Genomic DNA, 22,147 nt, shown 5'->3' on the forward strand with positions numbered 1-22,147 from the left:
GTTAAAAGAAATAATTTAGAGTATAAAAGAACAATATTCTTGCACAAAAATGGTTTTGTGGCTATATGAAAATCTAAGTGGAGTACATCCACGATGGAAGTGCAACTAGTTGGTTATAACCTGATGTGTGTAGCCTCCTACCTATAACAATCCTTTGAGTATTGCAATGGAATTCTTCAGAGGTGTGGAAATATTTTGAGACTGTTGTTTCTTGAAGATTAACATTTTATGTAACGATACAGATCAACTTTCATGTGACAACAAACATATTTGTTCAAAGATGCTAGTCGACTGTTGAGAGTCAGGAAAAAAGGATAATGTCAAGGAAGGTCATGCTGATAATTGGCAGCCAACAGTGATATGGAAGCTCATTTTCAAGGGATTAAGTTTAACTTATTACACTCATTGAAGCACAGCAGTAGATATCTTGTAGTCACTTGTTTAGGCAGTTACACCCATATCTACTGAAGGCACTGCATGATTGAGTAGACGCAACACACTGGATGCAGATAATTGGCAGTGGTGGTGTTGGCAGATAGTAATGGTCCTTTCCATGTTGTTTGTGACAATGGAAAATTTGAGACGTACATGAAAATATAAATGAGGAGGGGTATTGACTGGCATCTTAAAACACTGACATTAGTTGTCCATAAAACACCTGAATTGGATCACTGCATATAAAGGAACTTGCCCTTAGGAACTTGCACTCTCAGCAATCAATAGCATGCCACTGCAAGTGTACTCTTGATTTATGTAGTTGTATTTCATAGTGTTACATTAGGTCTACAAGCATTTTAGATTGATCTCTTTGAAAGGTGACTGCTAATATCCCATTACTATTTTGCAACCATAAGAGTCATAGCAGAAGCTCTTTTTATTAATGACATTTTTATTCACATCAGTGGTCACACTGTCAAACCACAAAACATTGCTTTACCTATACACATGTTTAATGAAATAATTTCCTTCACTTAGCAGCATTAGAGAGCCAAAATCAGAGAAATGTTGCAAATACCACAGCTCATTTGTGGGCAGGAAAGAGGGAAAAATTCGTTAAAGCTCTTACTTTTTATTCTGCATGTTAGAAATTGCTACATATTCTTTGCCTGCAGTCTGAAAAGAAGTGTCAATGAAATTGATATGGACATTAATAAGGTATTTCTAACCTGGCACTGTAAACGATATTCTTTGCCAAATATACAATGGTCCTCTGTCTTTTGCTGGTAGCCACTTTTTAAAAAGCCATTCACTCCCAATGAAGTTCCCAATAGAAAAACACCTTTTTTCCATAAAATGTGTGTCAAAACATTGTTTTTGCATACCATCAGGCCAGCAAAGGACGGCCACCATAACTGAGAGGTTGTCAGCATTCAATAATAATTCAGGCCTATTTCTCATGATATGTGGTATCAAACAGAAGGCATGGAAGTATCATACACATACATGCAAGTTTTTTCTTATAAAAGTGGTTTGCGTGTGTGTGTGTGTGTGTGTGTGTGTGTGTGTGTGTGTGTGTGTGTGTGTGTAAGCAGCCGTGCACGCACGTGCCTGCTCATATACGAAAATGATACAACTATGACAACTACATATTTCGAGCAGCTGTTCACCTGGACGGTGGCATGCTAGAATACAACCTTTGACCTGGTGTAACGAGAAATGTGATTCATCTAATCAGCTGACACACTTGCAATGATCTACGGTCCAAACTTGATGATCTCGTGGAGTCAACATGGGGTCATCAAAGGTGTGCTCCAAAACACACATATCTACAGAAGCATTGTACTCTGTAGTCAGATTTGCATGTATCACTGTCTACCCTGGTTTACAAAGTGGGCAAGCCTCCAACCTCTATGTTCTGCGATGAGGCTTGTCGCCTACTCATGGTTTCACTATCCTTCAACCACCTTCCATACATACTCATGGTAGCAGCACATGAACAGCCAACGAACTTCACTGTGAAAGTCGTTAATGTTGGTGGATTTCCCAATTTGCAGATAATATTGTCACTAAAATGCTTCCCCTTTCACCTCTGCTCTCCACTGATATACTTTCCTTACTGTATCACATGCCTACACCACAAGCAGGTGTCATTCAGTCTCATGGTGGGCAGTGATCCTAATGTTTTGTGTCGTCAGTGTATACGGAGTATGTCTTAAGAGACATCAGATGCCTTTCCTCCATAGTTTTTAAAGATATTTTCAGTTCTGCCTTTGTGATATGTAGGCTGCAGTAGTGTTTCTTAGTGCAGATCAAAATCCATATTAGGACTGGTTATACTAATCTAGTTTGACTGTTAATAGCTCATCACCCAGGGATTTAGGTTTTCAGATTCATTGCAGGATATGTTCCAAGTAGGAACCACAAAAAACTCTAATAAAGATGCATCACGAAGGAATTCAGTGAAATGATCTGTACTCACATATTCACAACTACAACAACACCAACCACTAACACTAACACTAACACTAACACTACTACTACTACTACTACTACTACTACTACTACTATGTTCGTATTCACAGTGTTTGGAGATAAACAATCCTAGATGTTCTCATGCTAATTCAATGAGCTGTGAATAATTCATTTTGAGCTGCCACAGACTAAGACAAGCTGCAATGACAGTACTTCCAACTGCACACAGCTGTTTCAAATGAACTGCTTTGCAGAGCAGGAAAATTGCATGGCTATAGCTGCCTCCATGGGAGTTGCCGCTGCTGTGCGCCTGCACTACCAGAAAGGATCCCACTGAGTTACTAACAGAAGTCCCATTTGATAGTAAAGTGACTACAACTGTGCAACTTAAGTCATTTCACACACCAAACTGGAATTGTATCTTAAAGTTTCCTGATAAGGTATGCTATTCCACACAATATGCTTCACAGACTGGGATATTTCTTGTTTCCATTGTGTATTGTGTGTCACTGGTTCTAATAATCTGGCTGAACCAAATTTTCTATTTATCCATCCAGTCATCGAACAATATCTCTAATAAAGCTCAGAACTTTGAGTTAGTTATTAAATACTTACTGTAGGTTCTCTACTAATTGACAGAAGATGTTCCATTTGTTCTTCTAATTTCTCCATACCGCAAGACATCTGACTGATGCCAGAATCGTGTGATGTAGTTTCTCGTTCCTTATCCAGCATTTTCACAGAACTGAGGCCACCATCAAAACTATAATTCTGTATTTCTGTGGTTGTTCTGTGGAGTGACCTGCAAAACACAAAGATTCCTAATTAACAGAAAGTTAGAAAATAAATTTGAAAGGTAGAAACCCTGCAGTATATTGATTTTAAAAAAAAATTACATACTGACCTGCTATTTATGTAAATCGTTACTTGCAGACCACTCATGTAGGAGGGTTGGAGTTTAAGAGGGATACTAAACCAGCTAGAAGAGGATGAAAAGGAAAGTAGCCATGGACTGTTTAAGGAACCATTCTGAGATTTATCTGCAATTATTTAAAAAACCAATGAAAAATGCAAATCAAGTTTGTGGGATAGGAACACAAAGCCCACTCCTGAAGGTGAGGTGAACACCTCAACCACTTTCCTTTGTTTCTTACAGAGACCTAATACATGGCATACAGACCACCTTAGTCTTTATTCTACAAATTTTACTTGCCTTCTACATCTACCTCTACATATGCACTCGGCAAGCCACCAAACAGTGCTTGACAGAGGATTCCCTGTACCACTAATAGTCACTTCCTTTTCTGTTCCACTAGCAAACAGAGTGCTACAACAAGTATTTATATGACTCCACACGAGTCTTAACCTCTTGCATCTTCTCTTCATGGTCCTTGCATGCAGTGTATGTTGGCGGCAGTAAACTCATTCTACAGTTTGCTTCCAACACCAGTTCTCTAGATTTTCTCAATGGTGTTCCTTGAAAACAATGTTGTCTTCCCTGCATGTACCCACATTTGAGTTCCCAAAGTGTGTCCATAATACTTGAGTGTTGTTCGAACCTACCGGTAACTAGCAGCTTGACTTTGAATTGCTTCAAAGTTTTCCTTTAATGCAACCTGCTGCGGACCTCAAATACTCAAGCAGTTCCATTTGTTCTTCTAATTTCTCCATACCGCACGACATCTGACTGATGCCAGAATCATGTGATGTAGTTTCTCGTTCTTTATCCAGCATTTTCACAGAACTGAGGCCATCAACAAAACTATAATTCTGTATTTCTGTGGTTGTTCTGTGGAGTCACATTTGTGTCCTATATGTGGTCTGTTTTACAGGTGAACCACACTTTCCTAAAATTCTCCCAATAAATTCAAGTCACTCACTCGCCTTTCCTACTACTGCCCTTATGCGCTCGTTACATTTTACATCACTTTGCACCGTTGCGCCTAGACATTTAATCAATGTGACTTGTGTCAAGTAGCACACTACTTATGCTATATTAGAACATTAAGGGTTTGTTTCTCCTACTCATCTGCATTAACTTAAATTTTTCTACATTTAGAGCAAGCTGCTATTATCACACCAACTAGAAATTTTGTCTAAGCCAACTTGTATCCTTCCCATACATCACAGTGTCATTAGCAAACAGTCCTAAATTTCCACTCACCATGTCCACAGATCATGTCCACAGATCATTTGTCTATATAGAAAATAAAAGCGGTCCAGCACAATTCCCTGGGGCACTCCTGGCAATAACCTTTCCTCTGATGAATACTCGCCATCGAGGACAACACACTGGCTTCTGTTATTTAAGAAGTGTTCATGCCACCCACATATTTGGAAACCTATTCAGTATGCTCATACCTTCGTTAATAGTCTGTAGTGGTGCACTGCGTCAAATGCTTTTCAGAAATCTGGGACTATGGAATCTGCTTGTTGCCCTTCATCCATAGTTTGCAAGATATCACATGAGAAAAGGGCAAGCTGAGCTCTCATGAGGGATGCTTCCTAAAACCATGCTGATTTGTGGACAAAATCTCTTCAGTCTGGAGGAAATTTATTATATTTGAAATAAGAATATGTTCAAGAATTCTGCAGCACACTGATGTTAAGGATATTGGTCTGTAAGTTTTTCAGTATGTTTTTTTACCCTTCTCATATACAGGAGTCACTTGCACAAATTCCAGCCACTTGGGACTTCGTGCGAACAAGAGATTCACTATAAATACACCAGACTTATGATGAGTGCCTAGATAGAAGCCTTAGATCTGCTACATGATTTTATGCAGGACCAGAATTTTTGGCGTTCTCGTCAAGATCTTTTGCTAAGGTATGGAGGTGGTAGACTTCGTATGGCACGCACATCAATCCTTTTATAGCTGCACAAATTTCTACTAACTTTTGCCTGTCATCATTTGCACGGCCTCTTTTGAATCAAGAGTGCAATAGCCTTTGCTTCCTCAGACTTTTCTGAATTTCGTTGCTAAATGAAGGTGGGTCTTTTGCTTGCTTAATCCATTTACTCGGCACACATTTCTCCACAGTGTAATTTACAATCCGTTTAAACTTTGCCCATAAATCTTCTATGTTCATCATACTGGAACTAAATGATGTCACCTCACTGTCTAAAAAGGATGATATTGACTGCTTATCTGTTCTTCCTGGTTCTAGTAACTGCCAGTATTAGTGTCCATCCCATATCCATGATGATGATAGGTTTGTGGGGCGCTCAACTGCGTGGTTATCAGCGCCCGGCCCCCTTATCCATGAAAACTGCTTTCAGTCATGGTAGGAACACAACACATAGTACTTTCAAACCATTGCATCCCCAGTGTGTGCCGTTTCCAACTGATGCAAATGTGTGGAAACTAACCTACAGGGTCAATTAGGTGATACTATTGCCATCACCCACATCAGTGGTTTGAGTCAATGAAGAACACACAAATTTCCACATGGACATGTACACTCCGGAGCAGTGACACCTGTGCCAAACTGGTTCTCTTTTTAGTTAATCTATACAAAATGGTCAACACTTGTGAAACACGGCTAGTTTTAGCTCTTATCTTCCTGCATGTATGTAAGTACTACCTTCCAATTTCTGTGGAAAATGTTCTGTAGACATTGCATAACCATCTAGGGATTTCAAAAGCTACACTTAAAGATTCTCTGGATGAGCGGAAAACCACCTCAATGCATGTCAGTAAATAACTGTAACAAACATCCCACACAGAAGGTAAAACACGTCTGCTTCGTAAGAAGACTGAAGACACAACAGAAGAAATAAATTTTAATATATGGTTGTCAATATTCATACTAATGATAACACACGGTAAAAAATTGGATCTTTTGAATAGTGACAAAAAGAGAGTAATAAACTTGTTTTCACTGATATGATCACAACAATCAGCTTGTGCAATGCACTTTAGTTAGTAAATATCACACATATAAATGTATCTGGGAAAAATACAGCTATTTCCAGCACTTTTTTGACAAGCTCACCCAGTTGAAAACTCTGGAACTTGATATTAAACTGAGGTGACAAAAGTAATGGGATACTTCCTAATATCGTATTGGGCCTTTCTTTTTTTGCCTGGTGTAGTGCAGCAACTCGACCTGCAGGATGTTGGAAATCCCCTGCAGAAATACTGAGCCATGCTGCCTCTATAGCCATTTATAATTGTGAAAGTGTCGCCACTGCAGGATTCTGTGCATGAACTGATTTCCTGATTATGTTCCATAAATGTTCAATGGGATTCATGTCAGGCTATCTGGTTGGCCGAATCATTCGCTCAAATTTTCCAGACTGTTCTTCAAACCAAGCGTAAACAACTGTGGCCTGGTGTCATGGCGCATTGTCAACCATGAAAATTTCATTGTTGTTTCGGAGCATCAAGCCCATGGGCGACTGCAAATAGTCTCCTAACACAACCATTTCCTGTCAATTATTGGTTCAGTTGGACTGGAGGACCCAGTCCATTCCATGTATGCATAGCCCACCTCATTACAAAGCAACCTTGTAGAGCCTTGTTGACAATCCAGGTCCATAGCTTTGCTGGGTCTCTGCCACACTCAAACCCTACAATCGGCTCTCATCAGCTGAAATTGAGACTCATCTAATCAGGCCACTGTTTTCCAACAATCTAGGGCCCAACTGAAATGGTCACGAGCCCAGGAGACACGATGATTGTGATGACGTGCTGCTAGCAAAGGCACTCTAATCAGTTGTCTGCCGCCCTAGCCCATTAACGCCAAATTTTGTTGTGTTGCCTTAATGGATATGTTCATCGTACGTCCCACATTGATTTCTGTGGTTATTTCTTGCAGTGTTGCTTGTCTGTCAGCACTGACAACTTTACGCAAACACTGCTGCTCAGCACCCTCTTGGCACTGTGGATCTTATAATAGTGAATTTGCTAATGATTTCCAAAATGGAATGCCCCAGGCGTCTAACTCCAACTACCATTTGGCGTTCAAAGTCTGTCAATGCCCATCATGAGGCCACAGTCACATTCAGAAACATTTCCACATAAATCATACGGATGCAAAAGACACCTCTGTCAATACACAGCCCTTTTCTACCCTGTGGACCCAATACTACTGCCATACCTCCGTACCTTGTGGACCCGACACTACTGCCATGTATATATATGTGCATATCGCTATACCATGACTTCTGTCACCTCAGAGTACACCATTATAGTTTGATTTTCACTTTGGGCTGAAACATAGCTGCTGAATGCTTCATTTTTAAAATAATGTTTTTCCTCTGCTCACAAAAATTTGCAAAATGTGCCAAATTCATCAACAGAAATGCTGAATGACAGTTCTGCTTTCCAATATCTTTTGGACGGATTGTATCAGTTCTATGATTCAGGGACATTCATGCAATGCAGAATTACAATTCTTCTTTGGGTTGTCACAAAATGTATTTAAAAGATACTGTAATACTTTAAACAGAACTTTCATAATGACTAACTATTATATTCACCAACATTGGGATGACTGTAAGGGGGGGGGGGGGGGGGGGGGTGTTTGAATAAAAATAAAATACTCGGAACACGTAGCCATTTCAAGCATCACATAATGCTCTGTTAAGCTCTGTTCTGAAAACAGACATGATCATCTGTAAGTTTGAATTTAGCTTCACAATAATTTCAAATTGTTAACACCAATTCATTCTGGTTACCTGTAAGAACCAATGTCAAAGTGAAAAGCTTGTAACACTGTTTATACTTGACCTCTGAACTCTAAAAATATTTGTATGTAACTCCAATGACAAGTAACAGAGAAAGCCAAAAGGCAATAAATTTATTTTGAAATGTTCATAAACTGTGATCTTCAGCTCTGAAGACATTCAGATGCAGATTCCTAGAAAAATAGGAAATGAAAAATTTGATTTTGTGAATCGTTTTGAATATGTAGTCTTAAATGTATTTTACACTGACATGTGATACTGCACTGCATTTTAAATAGGGTTACAAAATTTCAAACCCCTCCAGGTGTGGGTGGGAAAGAGCAGGACTAATTAGGTTAAAATCCTCTGCCGCAAGAGATTTATGAGAAATCCAAATCAGAATAACCAAAAATGAGTTTGAACTACATTCCACTCAAATGTTTTAAACACAACTGCACCACCTCACACAATATGTGACTTAGAGGAAAATCTAATGCAAGCTTCTCTAATCTAACTTGTGTTACATGTAACGGAAATTCCGTGGTGCACTATAAATAATTAAATGGGTAAAGGTAACATCTCACCGTATAGTTCTGGTGTCGAGTGATTGAAGGCACAAAAACAAGACTAACAATGTTGCTGAGCTTGGACGATGTCTGTCTACAGAGCTAACTAGTGCAGAATACACATATACATACACCTGCAGGTGTATATTGTACTGCCCAACTACATGTACCAGCACTGCAGCTAGACTTGGGCAAGGGTTGTATCAGGTCTAGTAAGGAAAGGGAAAAAGAAGGTGGAGAGGGGGAAGGGTTGGTGGGGAAGGGGAGGAAGTATTGGTGGTGAGGGTGGCTGACAGCTGGGAGGAAGGTGCAGCAACACGACAGGATAAGCCAAGAGGACTGAAGGATAGAAGGATGTATAAGGGCAATGTTCATCTATGCAGTACAGAGAAGCTGACATTGGGGGAGGAGGGACATGGGGACATGGATTGTTCAGCAGCCACTGACATCGAGTATGTTGTGCTCAGTAGTGTGTTCCACAACTGGGTGGTTAACTCTGCTCTTGGATACATTTTCACAGTGGCCATTCATTCGGGTAGATAACTGGTAGGTAATCATGTCCACATAAAAGTTACAATGGAGCAGTAAATAACATGACTGCTTTCACAGGTGATAGGTCTTGAATATGATGTGCTGCGGTGCACTGTGCATATTTAGAAATTTTGTTTTCCACAAGAGTATGACACATGTGGCCAGGGTTAAGAGTAGCTGTGTCATAAGAATGGGCCAGAGTATTTTGTACATTGGGTGGTGAGTGGTGAATTATCACTTTGGGAACTACGGGAAGTACATGTTTTGCCTGCAACAATCTTACTGTTGCATGTACTTCAACTTTGGAGGACGTCTCCAGTTACCGTGCTATTTCCCTCACACACTATGTTACATCTGTTATTCGTAATGTAGCACAACTGAGTCTGAAGGAAAACTGGGACCTGAATTCTGTTCTGACAATGTGCCACTCTTGTTTCACAATGGTCGTAGTGTGGGATGACATGTTTAACAAACTTTCCAAAGTTCTTACATATCAACGTGTAACAACAACAACGCTGTACTATTGTACATATAATAATTTTTTTCTGATTTTTCGATAAATTAGTGTAATCGATGTTCTGATTTCATTTCTTTTCTTTTTCATGCCATTATGATAAAGAAACTGTAAACAATTTTCGATGTGAATATTAATGTTTATGTCAAATTTCAAGCAATATTATAATAGAATTGAAGTGTAACAAATGTTGTAACTGTTGTAAGATGTTAAAGTTGTAATTGTGCGTCTGGTCCATACGTAGGCAATGTATTAGGATATGTAGAATGCAAAACCTCGGGTGAATACCCGGCTTGTAAGGGAGCGGTAAAAGGTGGATGGCAGGCGAGCGCAGGAAAATGCACACGGGCGCTGCACGGCATAACGGGCTCAGCAGTAGTAGTTGGAGTTTGGCATTGGTCTGAGCAACCCGGTCCGGATCGAGGAGGCTCTCCTGGAAGACATAGTTTCATTGAGCCTCGGATATGCCATTCCGACGCCTATACAGCATGGCAAAATTCCATAGGCACTAAATGGAAAAGCATTGCGACGCTATGAAGAAGTAAAGTGCCGATACATCACGAGCCATTGCTGTGGTTGTATGTGTGCTCTGTGCCTCGCCATCTTGCTGCCCGCCAACCGCCGCATCGATACGAACAGGTTGAAACTTTTAGTACTGTATTCGTGTGGACCAGTGTTACTTTTGTTCCATACTGTTCAATAACAACTTACATTTTACCAGAACTGTCCTATCATTTAATTATCCTCACAACTAACCTAGCCAGGGTCCTTTCCAAATGTTGTGCAATCCGAGCGTCCCAAAATGAAGAATTAAAGTTTATGTTAATAATAATTACCTGCAGACCTAGCTATGTTAGAGTGATGTTTAAGGAACTGTCTTGTTAATGAACCATTAGATAGATAACGAAGGTCTGACAAAGTTGGAAGATAATTTTGAAATTGGTTTAGTAATGAAGTTTAATTATGTCGAGACAGATATAATGGTATTTAAATGAGCAGGAAATAAGATAAAAAGAGTAGTAACTCATATAGTGGAAATTTTGAGCACGCAATGATTTCAGTAATTAAATTTTTTGTATACAGAGATCATAACAGTTTCAGGGTCCCCCCCTTTTTTATTCATTTGAGTTCTGAAGTGTTCTAAACTGATTTGATCAGTAAAGTTAAAGTCAATATCAAAAAACCAAAATTTATCAGTGTTTTACCTTTATCAAAATTGACATTGTGTTTGTGTTTCCAAAGTGCTATTTCTAGGGTAACCTATGCCCGATTTTAATCAGATCAATAGACAGTATGAAGTTTTGTAGTAAACATTATAGTGTAATGTTGTGTATTTATGGTTTATCCATATTAGTACAGAAAGTGAAATTATCAGTTCGGTAGATTTTCTGGTTCTAAAATTTACCATATTATGCAGTGTTATTATGTGTTGTTTTGTATGAACGTACATCAACTTGTACAGGGAAGAAACTCAGTTAATGCCTAATTAGGCTGGCGACCGTATTATTAGCAAATTGGTAGCATATTCTGTGTTGTTTCTTGTCCATCCTGACGTGTAGTTGCATTTCGGACTTGCATGACGTATCATTGTTATTACAGAGTGGGTGTAAGTCTGATTTGCCTCCATTCAGGTACACGCGGTCAATTTCTATACAAAAATCCTTTCTCATAAGGTGAAGCCCGTCAACTTACCATAGTACAGGCTTTAAGGAGTATTGTGTGCCCCACGCGCACGTTACAAACGCAACATCTTGTGTAGTAGTGCTGCATTATGTGAAATGTGGAAATTTATTTCTAGCCCAGAAAACAGTTTTAATTTACACAATGCTTCATCTCAATGGACACTCACCACAGAGACTTGTTATTACTAGTATCATAAAAATATATTCTGAAGACTACAGGTAAAATTGAAAAATTTGCTTATTTCTGTTAAGCACTATGAATATCACAGAAGAAACAAAACCAGTGGTTATTATTCACACATTAAAAATGAAATTCAATGAAGAGGAGTAAAGACGAAGAGGGAGTACTGAAATGAATGAGAAAATAAAGGAATAAATCAAAAGCAAGTATTGTTGAAAGTTCTTGCCAAAAGTTTGGTGGTTTTTCAGTCATTTACCACCATACTGGGTTGTGTACTTTTCTGTAGTTCTCTCATAGTACTTCTCAAAATCTTGTTCATTTCTAATGCAAAGCACACAAGCTGCTTTACATGGTACTGGTCAATCAATACACAATGTTTTCAATCAAATGGCTGTGAGCACTATGCAACTTAACTTCTGAGGTCATCAGTCGCCTAGAACTTCGAACTAATTAAACCTAACTAACCCAAGGACAGCACACACATCCATGCCCCGAGGCAGGATTCGAACCTGCGACCATAGCGGTTGCTCGGTTCCAGACTGTAGCGCCTAGAACTGCAAGGCCACTCCGGCCGGCAACGTTTTCAGTCCAAATTAGGCATTTATAGCTACGAATGGTGGGCTAGTCATGCACCATCTTTTTCCTTTACTACCTTTTGCAATTACCACAGAACTTGGAGCATCTACTGGATTACCTACTGTGGTCTGCACCTTGCATGGAAGAAGATCTATTTGTGAGTCTGAGTGAAATTAAAGAGCAGTTATTCTTTCATTTGTTTTTAATGGTAATAACCATGTATGGTTTTGTTTCTGATTTGAATAAATAAATAATAATTAAGGCTCCATAGACTAAGAACAAAGAAATATCAACAAAAGAGGTTCTAGTTACCTGTACACTTCTTCTGGATTGAGACTTCCCTCATCCATCTCCAGAGAAGGCCTAGACTGTGGAGTTGCTGGAGACTGAACATGTGGTGATGGTGATGGGGGCGAACTTCCTGTGCTACTGCGCCTTACATGGCTATTTACAAGGCTTGCTGCTGTTTCCTGTACAATTAAATGACTTCATATAAACCTGCATTTGATTTTGCTATTGTCGAAGTGTACTTACATTAACATTTTTCACATGATTCAAATTTCATCTCTCTAGTTCTACAACTCTATTTATCCTCCTCCAACTACAACCAGAACCACCACCACCACTACAACTAAAAGTTCTACTACTACTGATAACAACAGTGATGATACTGTTAGTGACTGAGTTTTACTCCTATTACACATTTCATGTGATGGACTTGAATGAACTGTCTACTAGTTCATAGCTCACTCGCATGACAATTGATACACTAGCAAACCATTTAATTGCACACTGTATTCTAATCCGAACAAAGTTCAAAGACCTCATTAAGGTGTGAGGCCAGAAACATGAGGATATAAAACTGACCAACTGTTGAAGCACATACTGGCCACTGTTTAATTTATATGTATTATATTTTCAGGCAGGAGTGTACAACATAGAAATCAACGGCAGTTAAGGACAGTTGATTACAAACTAGATTGAACATTTCAGCAATATTTCACTATTTAATGGGAAAAAATACAATTATTTGGCAGAGGGAGGGGGAAATGAAAAGAAACAAAAGAGTGAGAGACGAGCAAAAAATGTTAAAGTTTTGCATAAAACACAACACTGTTCTTCTCAGGTATAAATTGTGTACATGTGTGATATCATTACGAAATAGATGGCATAATTTTGGTTTAATTTCTTAGGACTGCGTTTGATCAAGAGTAATGAACTTAGAGATTACTGCCTTTAGTAAAGAACTTGTCTCCATAAAAGATATACAGATTTCATAGCTGCCATGCTACAATAAGACTGAGTGCGACAGCAACAAACTACAACCAACAGCTTACCCTACTGAATCACCCCAATCACAAAAAAAAAAAATTTATCCTGTCCGTTACTTTCTTGTTCACCTCAGCAATTTATAAAAAACTTTTCTACATCTTTCTGAACCCCTTTAACTACAGAACAAAATAATTTTGTGTAATGTGTTTTTCTAGAAAATTCTCACAACATACTACTATAAACTGTGTTGATCATATTGCCCTGGTGTCTATCTCGATAGCTCTGGCTGCTATGTGGACAACTTGGGTTCAATTTCTGGTACTGCTGGGATTTTTCCTTAGTATGAGGACTGAAATGGGGAGCACTCAGCTTCATGATACCAACTGAGGAGCTACAGGAGTGAGAAGTAGTGGCTCCAAGGTCAGGAAAGCTGACAAAAAAGGCCGGGAGAGCAGAACACTGAGCTTTGACTTCAACATTGCCACTGGAGTCAGGAACAAACAATTACTGGAGGTAACAGACAAGTGGTGGGGGTCTCATTCTTCTCCCACATCATATTACACTTGATTGTGAACAAGGTGGGGCAGGCAGAAGTGATACTAGTGATAAGTAAAACCTGCCATGCATGATTTGTGGCTTGCCAAATATAAATGTAATGGTAAAAAAGATTTCTACATTGTTGCTTGAATCACTACAGGAATCAAGATGTTTAATACAACACAAAATTACAGAAAGTACAATAACTGGCAATGTCCGCGCCCGGTAGCTGAGCGGTCAGCGCGACAGAATGTCAATCCAAAGGGTCCGGGTTTGATTCCCGGCTGGGTCGGAGGTTTTCTCCGCTCAGGGACTGGGTGTTCTGTTGTCCTAATCATCATCATTATTTCATCTGCATCGACACGCAAGTCGCCGAAGTGGCGCCAACTTGAAAGACTTGCACCAGGCGAACAGTCTACCCGACGGGAGGCCCTCGTCACATGACATTATTATACTGGCAATGTGTTAATACAATGTTCACTGATGGTTTTCACAAAAATAGTCATCTCAGTGATAAAAAAAGTCAAACAAAGCTCACAGCATAGCAGAAATAGTGTGCATCAAGTATAAATGTTTGTCATAATGCTATACATACAGAGGCAGAATTTGAACAGAATTGCAGTAATAATCAGTTCCACATCAAGTGTCCTAAATCTTAACATTATCACTATTAATTACCACACAAGCTAATCTACATGAAGTTTCAAGCTACACATAATTAAACAATGTATAAGTGAAAGTGTTTCCTGATAATGTATGCTTACCTGGTAATCTGGAGACAGTGATGACAAAATCATTGTCACCTGAGGTGTATTCAGGTTGAATAATGCAATTAGAGCGTTCTGAGCGGCTTTTCTGATTTCAGCTGATTTCTGATCATTTGTCCAACTGATTACTTTGGCTAAAGCTGCAGCTGCTTCTCGGGCACCTGGGTTAAAGGATGAGGCATCCATATAGGATGCAAGCTGGGCCAAGTATTGAAGAACAGCTACTTTAACTTTAGAATTGGGTGTTTGAGTCTGATCAACCAGGAACCTTATAATTGCATTCATTTGGAGTTCCAGTGGAAATGATTCCCTGCAGGATAAAGCAAGAAAATATAAAAACAATATTATTAGAAATATTAAGCAAACTTAGAAAACAGCAGCACACACAGCCAAATGAGATTTAAAACTTTCACACCACTTTGGCAAGTTGCATGTGCATCTTAAAAATATTATAATGGAAAATTTTAAAACTAAATATAGTTGTAGAGGATTATGGAGGGAGGGAGGGAGAGAACGCATGACTAAAAACACAGATAAAACATTTAATAAAAATGTGTACTGCTACGGGTGGGGGGCGGGGGGACCATAAATATAAAGCTCCCTTTCATAATTCAAATGAATAGTTGCACCTCTTTCTTGTTTTCTGCTGCTAAGATTCCCCAGCTGGCTCTGAATATGAAAGCGCAAAATTATGAAAGCTACTATTGTCTTACATCAACAGAATTTGTTAATTTGTGTAGTAATGTAAAACTCAAATCCGAATACCTACTTCAACACAGAACAGATAACACATTTTGCAAATTTAAAATATATAACACTTACCTTACAATAGATAATGACTTGTGTATTTTATTTTGGATTGAACCCAGCAAATCTCCACCAAGTTTATTCATGAGACGTGTAAGCAGAATGTATATCCAATCATGTAAATCATCTTTATGTGCTAGAATTAGTTCATTTAGAGTATCCAGAAACATACTGAAGACCTGCAAAATTCAAAGCACAGTTTGAGAATATCAGTACAAAAGATTATACGCAGAACAGAAACAAATAATTGATAAAATGAAAACTGTCAACAGAGTGATAAGAAAAAGTCAATAAGCTAGTAAATAAATGACAAAGGAGTGTGTGTGGTGATCATTTTGTGGTTGAATCTCTTTCTTTGTCTGCACTTGCTTCCTAATATATAATGAGAGAAATTTGGTTCTGCCTTCAGCAAACACAATTTTTCTTGTTTTACTACCACGTTTCAGTGAAGTTTCTCCATCTTCAGTTAGACATCCTGCAGAAGCACGAAAACACAAAATCTACAAAAAATGACATAACGGAAGGCAATAGCTGTACTACAAATACCAAAGAGACTTGTGAATACAAATATGTAATAATAAGATAATAAATAAAACCAACTGAAGATAGGAAAACTCCAAAACACGCTTGGCTAGTAAGACAAGAGAAACTGTGTTTGTCCAAGGTGGAACCACGTTTTCCTTATTGCATATTTGTTGTGGTAGGTAGTTGTGGGTACAAAAGAGGTGCGGAGCAGTGAGTGTGTGTGTGTGTGTGTGTGTGGGGGGGGGGGGGGGGATAGCACGTTACATATTGAGGAAGGTGCTAGTCCTGCCTGTGGCAGCGTGTAGGGACAGGATAGTGGGCTACTAGGTGCCGCATCAGGAAATTTTGCTTGAGGAGGGAAAGGGGGGGAGGGGGGGGGAGTGAAAAGCAGAGAAGGGGAAAGGTCTATACAGACGTTCTGCAAGGATGTAAGGTGTGTGCAGGGCTGGAGTGGGAGCTGGGAAGAGGATAGACAGGTGCAGGGAAAGGGATTAGTGAAGGTCAACGGCACGACGGAGGATATGTTGCACGGAGAGTTCTCACGTGTGCTATTCACAAAAGCTGGTGTTGGTGGGAAGAATCCACAAGTCAGAGACTGCAAAGCAGTTGCTGAGGTCAAGCACATAGTGTTGGACAGCATGCTCAGCAACTAGGTGGTCCAGCTGTCTCTAGACCACAGTTTCGCAGTGGCCATTCAATTAGACAGACAGCTAGTTGGTGATCATGCCCACATAGAATGTGACACAGTGGTTCCAGCTAAGTTCATAGATCATACAGCTGCTTCCAAAAGTGGCCCTGCTGCTGATGGGTTAGGAGATGCCTGTGACAGGACTGCACAAGTATACTCAAATGGGTCTTTTTTATTATTTCTGTCAAATTTTAAAATTGTGACACTTAAAGTTGTGGCATCATCAATGGATTTAAAAAAACTGTGTGCCATGGAAGATGGTTCTACAGACATGTTCTCAGAATGTTACTTGTAAAACAATACATATGGTAATAATGTAAAAATATTAATGATGATGACAGTTAACGGAGACAAATTCCTGGACACTATTTATTGAGCTGCATGAAAATTGATCTGCAGGGTGAAATTCTCAATATGTGTATAAATACATGTAAAATACATTAAATATATGTTAAACATATTTAATATGTGCATATGTGGGCAATGCTACAGGTAAAAGGCTCATCCTAAACCCCTGGAACAATTTCAACCAAATTTGGTACACACATTAATTACGATCTAAAAAGAGATACTGCGGGAGTAAAATCCACCAGCCTCCTATTGAGAAGAGGGTGATACCATGGAGGGATATGAGGAGTGGAGGAGATGGACAGAGATAAGGGAACGTAAAAAATGGAAAGCGGAGGGGGGGGGGGGGGATGGACAGAGAAAGGAAAGATGAGGAGAGGGACAGAAACAGAGGGAGGAAGATATAGGTATAGAGAGAGGGAGGAGGAAATGAAGAGAGAGAGGGGGAGGAAGAAGAAATGAACAGAAAGAGGGCAGACGAGGAGATGAACAGGGAAAGGATAGCGGAGGTAGTGGACAGATATTGAGTAGGAGATACGGGGGAGGGAGGGGGGGGGGGAACCAGACAGACAAACACAGGAAGAAGAGGAAATGGAATGAAATGGGAGAGAAGCAGACAGACGGGGGGAGGAGCAGACCGACAGTGGAGGGGGGGGGGAGCAGACCGACAGTGGGGGGGAGGAGCAGACCGACAGAGGGGGGAGGGAGCAGACCGCCAGTGGGGGGGGGAGGAGCAGACCGACAGTGGGGGGAGGGGAGGAGCAGACCGACAGAGGGGGGAGGGGAGGGGCGCACAGTCAGAGGGGGGAGGGGAGGGGCGCACAGACAGAAGGGGGAGGGGAGGAGCGCACAGACAGAGGGGGGAGGGGAGGAGCGCACAGACAGAGGGGGGAGGGGAGGAGCGCACAGACAGAGGGGGGAGGAGAGGAGCGCACAGACAGAGGGGGGAGGGGAGGAGCGCACAGACAGAGGGGGGAGGGGAGGAGCGCACAGACAGAGGGGGGAGGGGAGGAGCGCACAGACAGAGGGGGGAGGGGAGGAGCGCACAGACAGAGGGGGGTGGGGAGGAGCGCACAGACAGAGGGGGGAGGGGAGGAGCGCACAGACAGAAGGGGGAGGGGAGGAGCGCACAGACAGAGGGGGGAGGGGAGGAGCGCACAGACAGAGGGGGGAGGGGAGGAGCACACAGACAGAGGGGGGAGGGGAGGAGCGCACAGACAGAGGGGGGGAGGAGCGCACAGACAGAGGGGGGGAGCACACAGACAGAGGGGGGGGAGCGCACAGACAGAGGGGGGAGGAGCGCACAGACAGAGGGGGGAGGAGCGCACAGACAGGGGGAGAGGAGCACACAGACAGGGGGAGAGGAGCACACAGACAGGGGGGGAGCACACAGAAAGAGGGGTGGAGCACACAGACAGAGGGGTGGAGCACACAGACAGAGGGGTGGAGCACACAGACAGAGGGGTGGAGCACACAGCCAGAGGGGGGGGGAGGAGCACACAGACAGAGCGGGGGAGGAGCACACAGACAGAGGGGGGGAAGAGCACACAGACAGAGGGGGGGAAGAGCACACAGACAGAGGTGGGAGGAGACGGACAGAAGAGGTGGGGAGGAGACGAACAGAAGAGGTGGGGAGGAGACGGACAGAAGAGGTGGGGAGGAGACGGACAGAAGAGGTGGGGAGGAGACGGACAGAAGAGGTGGGGAGGAGACGGACAGAAGAGGTGGGGAGGAGACGGACAGAAGAGGTGGGGAGGAGACGGACAGAAGAGGTGGGGAGGAGACGGACAGAAGAGGTGGGGAGGAGACGGACAGAAGAGGTGGGGAGGAGACGGACAGAAGAGGTGGGGAGGAGACGGACAGAAGAGGTGGGGAGGAGATGGACAGAACAGGTGGGGAGGAGACGGACAGAAGAGGTGGGGAGGAGACGGACAGAAGAGGTGGGGAGGAGACGGACAGAAGAGAGGGGTAGCAGATGGACAGAGATAGAAGGAAGGAGTAGATAGGCAGAGACGGGTGTAGGAGGAGATGGATAGAGAGATGGAGTATGCAGGCAATGCCAAGTATTCAGATAATTGAATTACAAACACTGGTAAGGCAAGCTTAGAAACATTGAAGGCAGAGGTGGCTAAGACACGAATTACTGATGAAATATAGGCACTCATCAATGAAATAAGGAAATATATGGAATCAAAGGACATGATTACTAAACAACAGTACTACATGCTTAATACGAAATCAAAATGAGAAATAAACAAAATCAAGGTAAATGAGAAAGAACTTGTAGGGCAACAGGAAACACTTGTTCACAAGAAAAGAGTCACCACATATAAAAATTTCAAACATAATATTTGGGAAACCACTTATAAAGTACATTTGTGGGGACATGATTATGTGCAAAGAATGAGCAAATATATGGCAGGAGAATATAAAAAGTCTTTATTACGCAGAAGAGCAGTTACACAGTGAGAAGAAGAGACTGATGTGGGAGAAGAGAGATATTACAGGCATAAACACCCATCAAAGGGAATGTCAACTACTCACATGACAGCACAGCAAATGTTTGGGACAACAGTTCCACAAGTACTATTCAAAAGTGTGATGATCAACAAATTTAAATTAATTCAATTGTGTTCAATGTTATAAATCTGATCATTACAAATACCTTCAAAGCAGTAATGATTAATGGCAGTGACACTGCTGGTGGTGTAGTGGTAGTGTGTTATGATGAAAGATACAACCCTGTTAAGTGTCTCGTGACACTGAGTACCAAAAGGTGATACTATAAACAAAAAATAATAAAAAAAAGTAGTGTCAAAATGATGATAAAACTACAATGTTAACAAACTGTTTATGGTGGTAAAAACTGGATCTCCATCACACCTCGAAGCTCGCTTCGACCCAAATACTCCAAAAACAAAAACAAATTAGATTTCTGTAGAGAGCACAATTAAACCCTGCTGTCATCATAAAAAGAACAGAAAACAAGTAAAAAAATCAATCTAATTATTGTAACCCTTACTTGATACGCTTTTATGGAGCAACATGCTTGACACATTGGGGCATGGAAGTAGTGGGTGGGGGGATCGCACTCCAATGACAAAAACTGTTATAACAAATAATCTACTGAACAACTTCACTTGAAAACTTTTATAGCTGCTCAAAAAACTCACTTTTTGAAGTTATATGGGTTATATAATCAAAAAATAAGAAAAAAAACAACAAAAAATTGAAAACATTAAAGGTTCTTTAAAAGAAATCATGTAAATGGCCAAAAATTTAACTGAGTTTCCTGAAGTTAGAGATATACAGGGTGGTCCACTGATCATGACCGGGCCAAATATATCATGAAATAAGCGTCAAATGAAAAAACTACAAAGAACAAAACTGAATGGGGAAACCAGATGGCGCTATGGTTGGCCCGCTAGATGGCGCTGCCATTGGTCAAATGGATATCAAACTGCATTTTTTTAAATAGGAAACCCCATTTTTTATCACATATTCGTGTAGTACGTAAGGAAATATGAATGTTTTAGTTGGACCACTTTTTCGCTTTGTGATAGATGGTGCTGTAATAGTCACAAACATATGGCTCACAATTTTAGACAAACAGTTGGTAACAGGTAGGTTTTTAAAATTAAAATACAGAACATATGTACGTTTGAACATTTTATTTCAGTTGTTCCAATGTGATACATATACCTTTGTGAACTTATCATTTCTGAGAACGCATGCTGTTACAGCGTGATTACCTGTACATACCACATTAATGCAATAAATGCTCAAAATGATGTCTGTCAACCTCAATGCATTTGGCAATACGTGTAACGACATTCCTCTCAACAGCGAGTAGTACGCCTTCCGTACTGTTCGCACATGCATTGACAATGCGCTGATGCATGTTGTCAGGCACTGTCGGTGGATCACGATAGCAAATATCCTTCAACTTTCGCCACAGAAAGAAATCTGGGGACGTCAGATCTGGTAATTGTGCGGGCCATGGTATGGTGCTTCGACGACCAATCCACCTGTCATGAAATATGCTATTCAGTACCACTTCAACTGCACATGGGCTATCTATTCAGTACCACTTCAACTGCACATGGGCTATGTGCTGGACATACATCATGTTGGAAGTACATCGCCAATCTGTCATGCAGTGAAACATCTTGTAGAAACATCGGTAGAACATTACGTAGGAAATCAGCATACATTGCACTATTTAGATTGCCATCGATAAAATGGGGGCCAATTATCCTTCCTCCAATAATGCCGCACCATACACTAATCCGCCAAGATCGCTGATGTTCCACTTGTCGTACCCATCGTGGATTTTCCGTTGCTCAGTAGTGCATATTATGCCGGTTTACATTACCGCTGTTGGTGAATGACGCTTCGTCGCTAAATAGAACGCGTGCAAAAAATCTGTCATCATCCCGTAATTTCTCTTGTGGCCAGTGGAAGAACTGTACACGACGTTCAAAGTCATCACCATGCAATGCCTGGTGTATAGAAATATAGTATGGGTGCAATCAATGTTGATGTAGCATTCTCAACACCGATGTTTTTGAGATTCCCGATTCTCGCGCAATTTGTCTGCTACTGATGTATGGATTAGCCGTGACAGCAGCTAAAACACCTATTTGAGCATCATCATTTGTTGCAGGTCGTGGTTGATGTTTCACATGTGGCTAAACACTTCCTGTTTCCTTAAATAACGTAACTATCCAGCGAACAGTCAGGACACTTCGATGATGTTGTCCAGGATACCGAGCAGCATACATAGCACACACCCATTGGGCATTTTGATCACAATAACCATACATCAACACAATATTGACGTTTTCCGCAATTGGTAAACAGTCCATTTTTACACGGGTAATGTATCATGAAGCAAATGCCGTCCGCATTGGCGGAATGTTACGTGGTACCACGTACTTATAGGTTTGTGACTATTACAGCGCTATCTATCACAAAGCGAAAAAAGTGGTTCAACTAAAACATTCATATTTCTTTACGTATTACACGAATATGTAATAAAAAATGGGGGCTCCTATTGAAAAAAACGCA

At 41.0% G+C, this 22,147-nt stretch overlaps 1 protein-coding gene across 1 annotated transcript in view; it reads right to left on the reverse strand.

Moving 5' to 3' along the window:
• Positions 1 to 22,147, reverse strand: part of LOC126471124 (CLIP-associating protein 2-like) — a 156,001-nt gene that overhangs the window by 36,350 nt on the left and 97,504 nt on the right. The window contains exons 18-25 of the mRNA XM_050099205.1: positions 20,100 to 20,183; positions 19,961 to 20,012; positions 19,743 to 19,859; positions 16,862 to 16,992; positions 15,532 to 15,695; positions 14,707 to 15,019; positions 12,446 to 12,603; positions 3,028 to 3,214 (exon numbers count right to left, since the gene is read on the reverse strand). Of these exons, the coding sequence (XP_049955162.1) occupies positions 3,028 to 3,214; positions 12,446 to 12,603; positions 14,707 to 15,019; positions 15,532 to 15,695; positions 16,862 to 16,992; positions 19,743 to 19,859; positions 19,961 to 20,012; positions 20,100 to 20,183 (1,206 nt within the window). The remainder of the gene's footprint in view (positions 1 to 3,027; positions 3,215 to 12,445; positions 12,604 to 14,706; positions 15,020 to 15,531; positions 15,696 to 16,861; positions 16,993 to 19,742; positions 19,860 to 19,960; positions 20,013 to 20,099; positions 20,184 to 22,147) is intronic.

Source organism: Schistocerca serialis, chromosome 3 (assembly GCF_023864345.2).
Source record: "Schistocerca serialis cubense isolate TAMUIC-IGC-003099 chromosome 3, iqSchSeri2.2, whole genome shotgun sequence".
In the NCBI taxonomy this organism is placed as follows: domain Eukaryota; kingdom Metazoa; phylum Arthropoda; class Insecta; order Orthoptera; family Acrididae; genus Schistocerca; species Schistocerca serialis.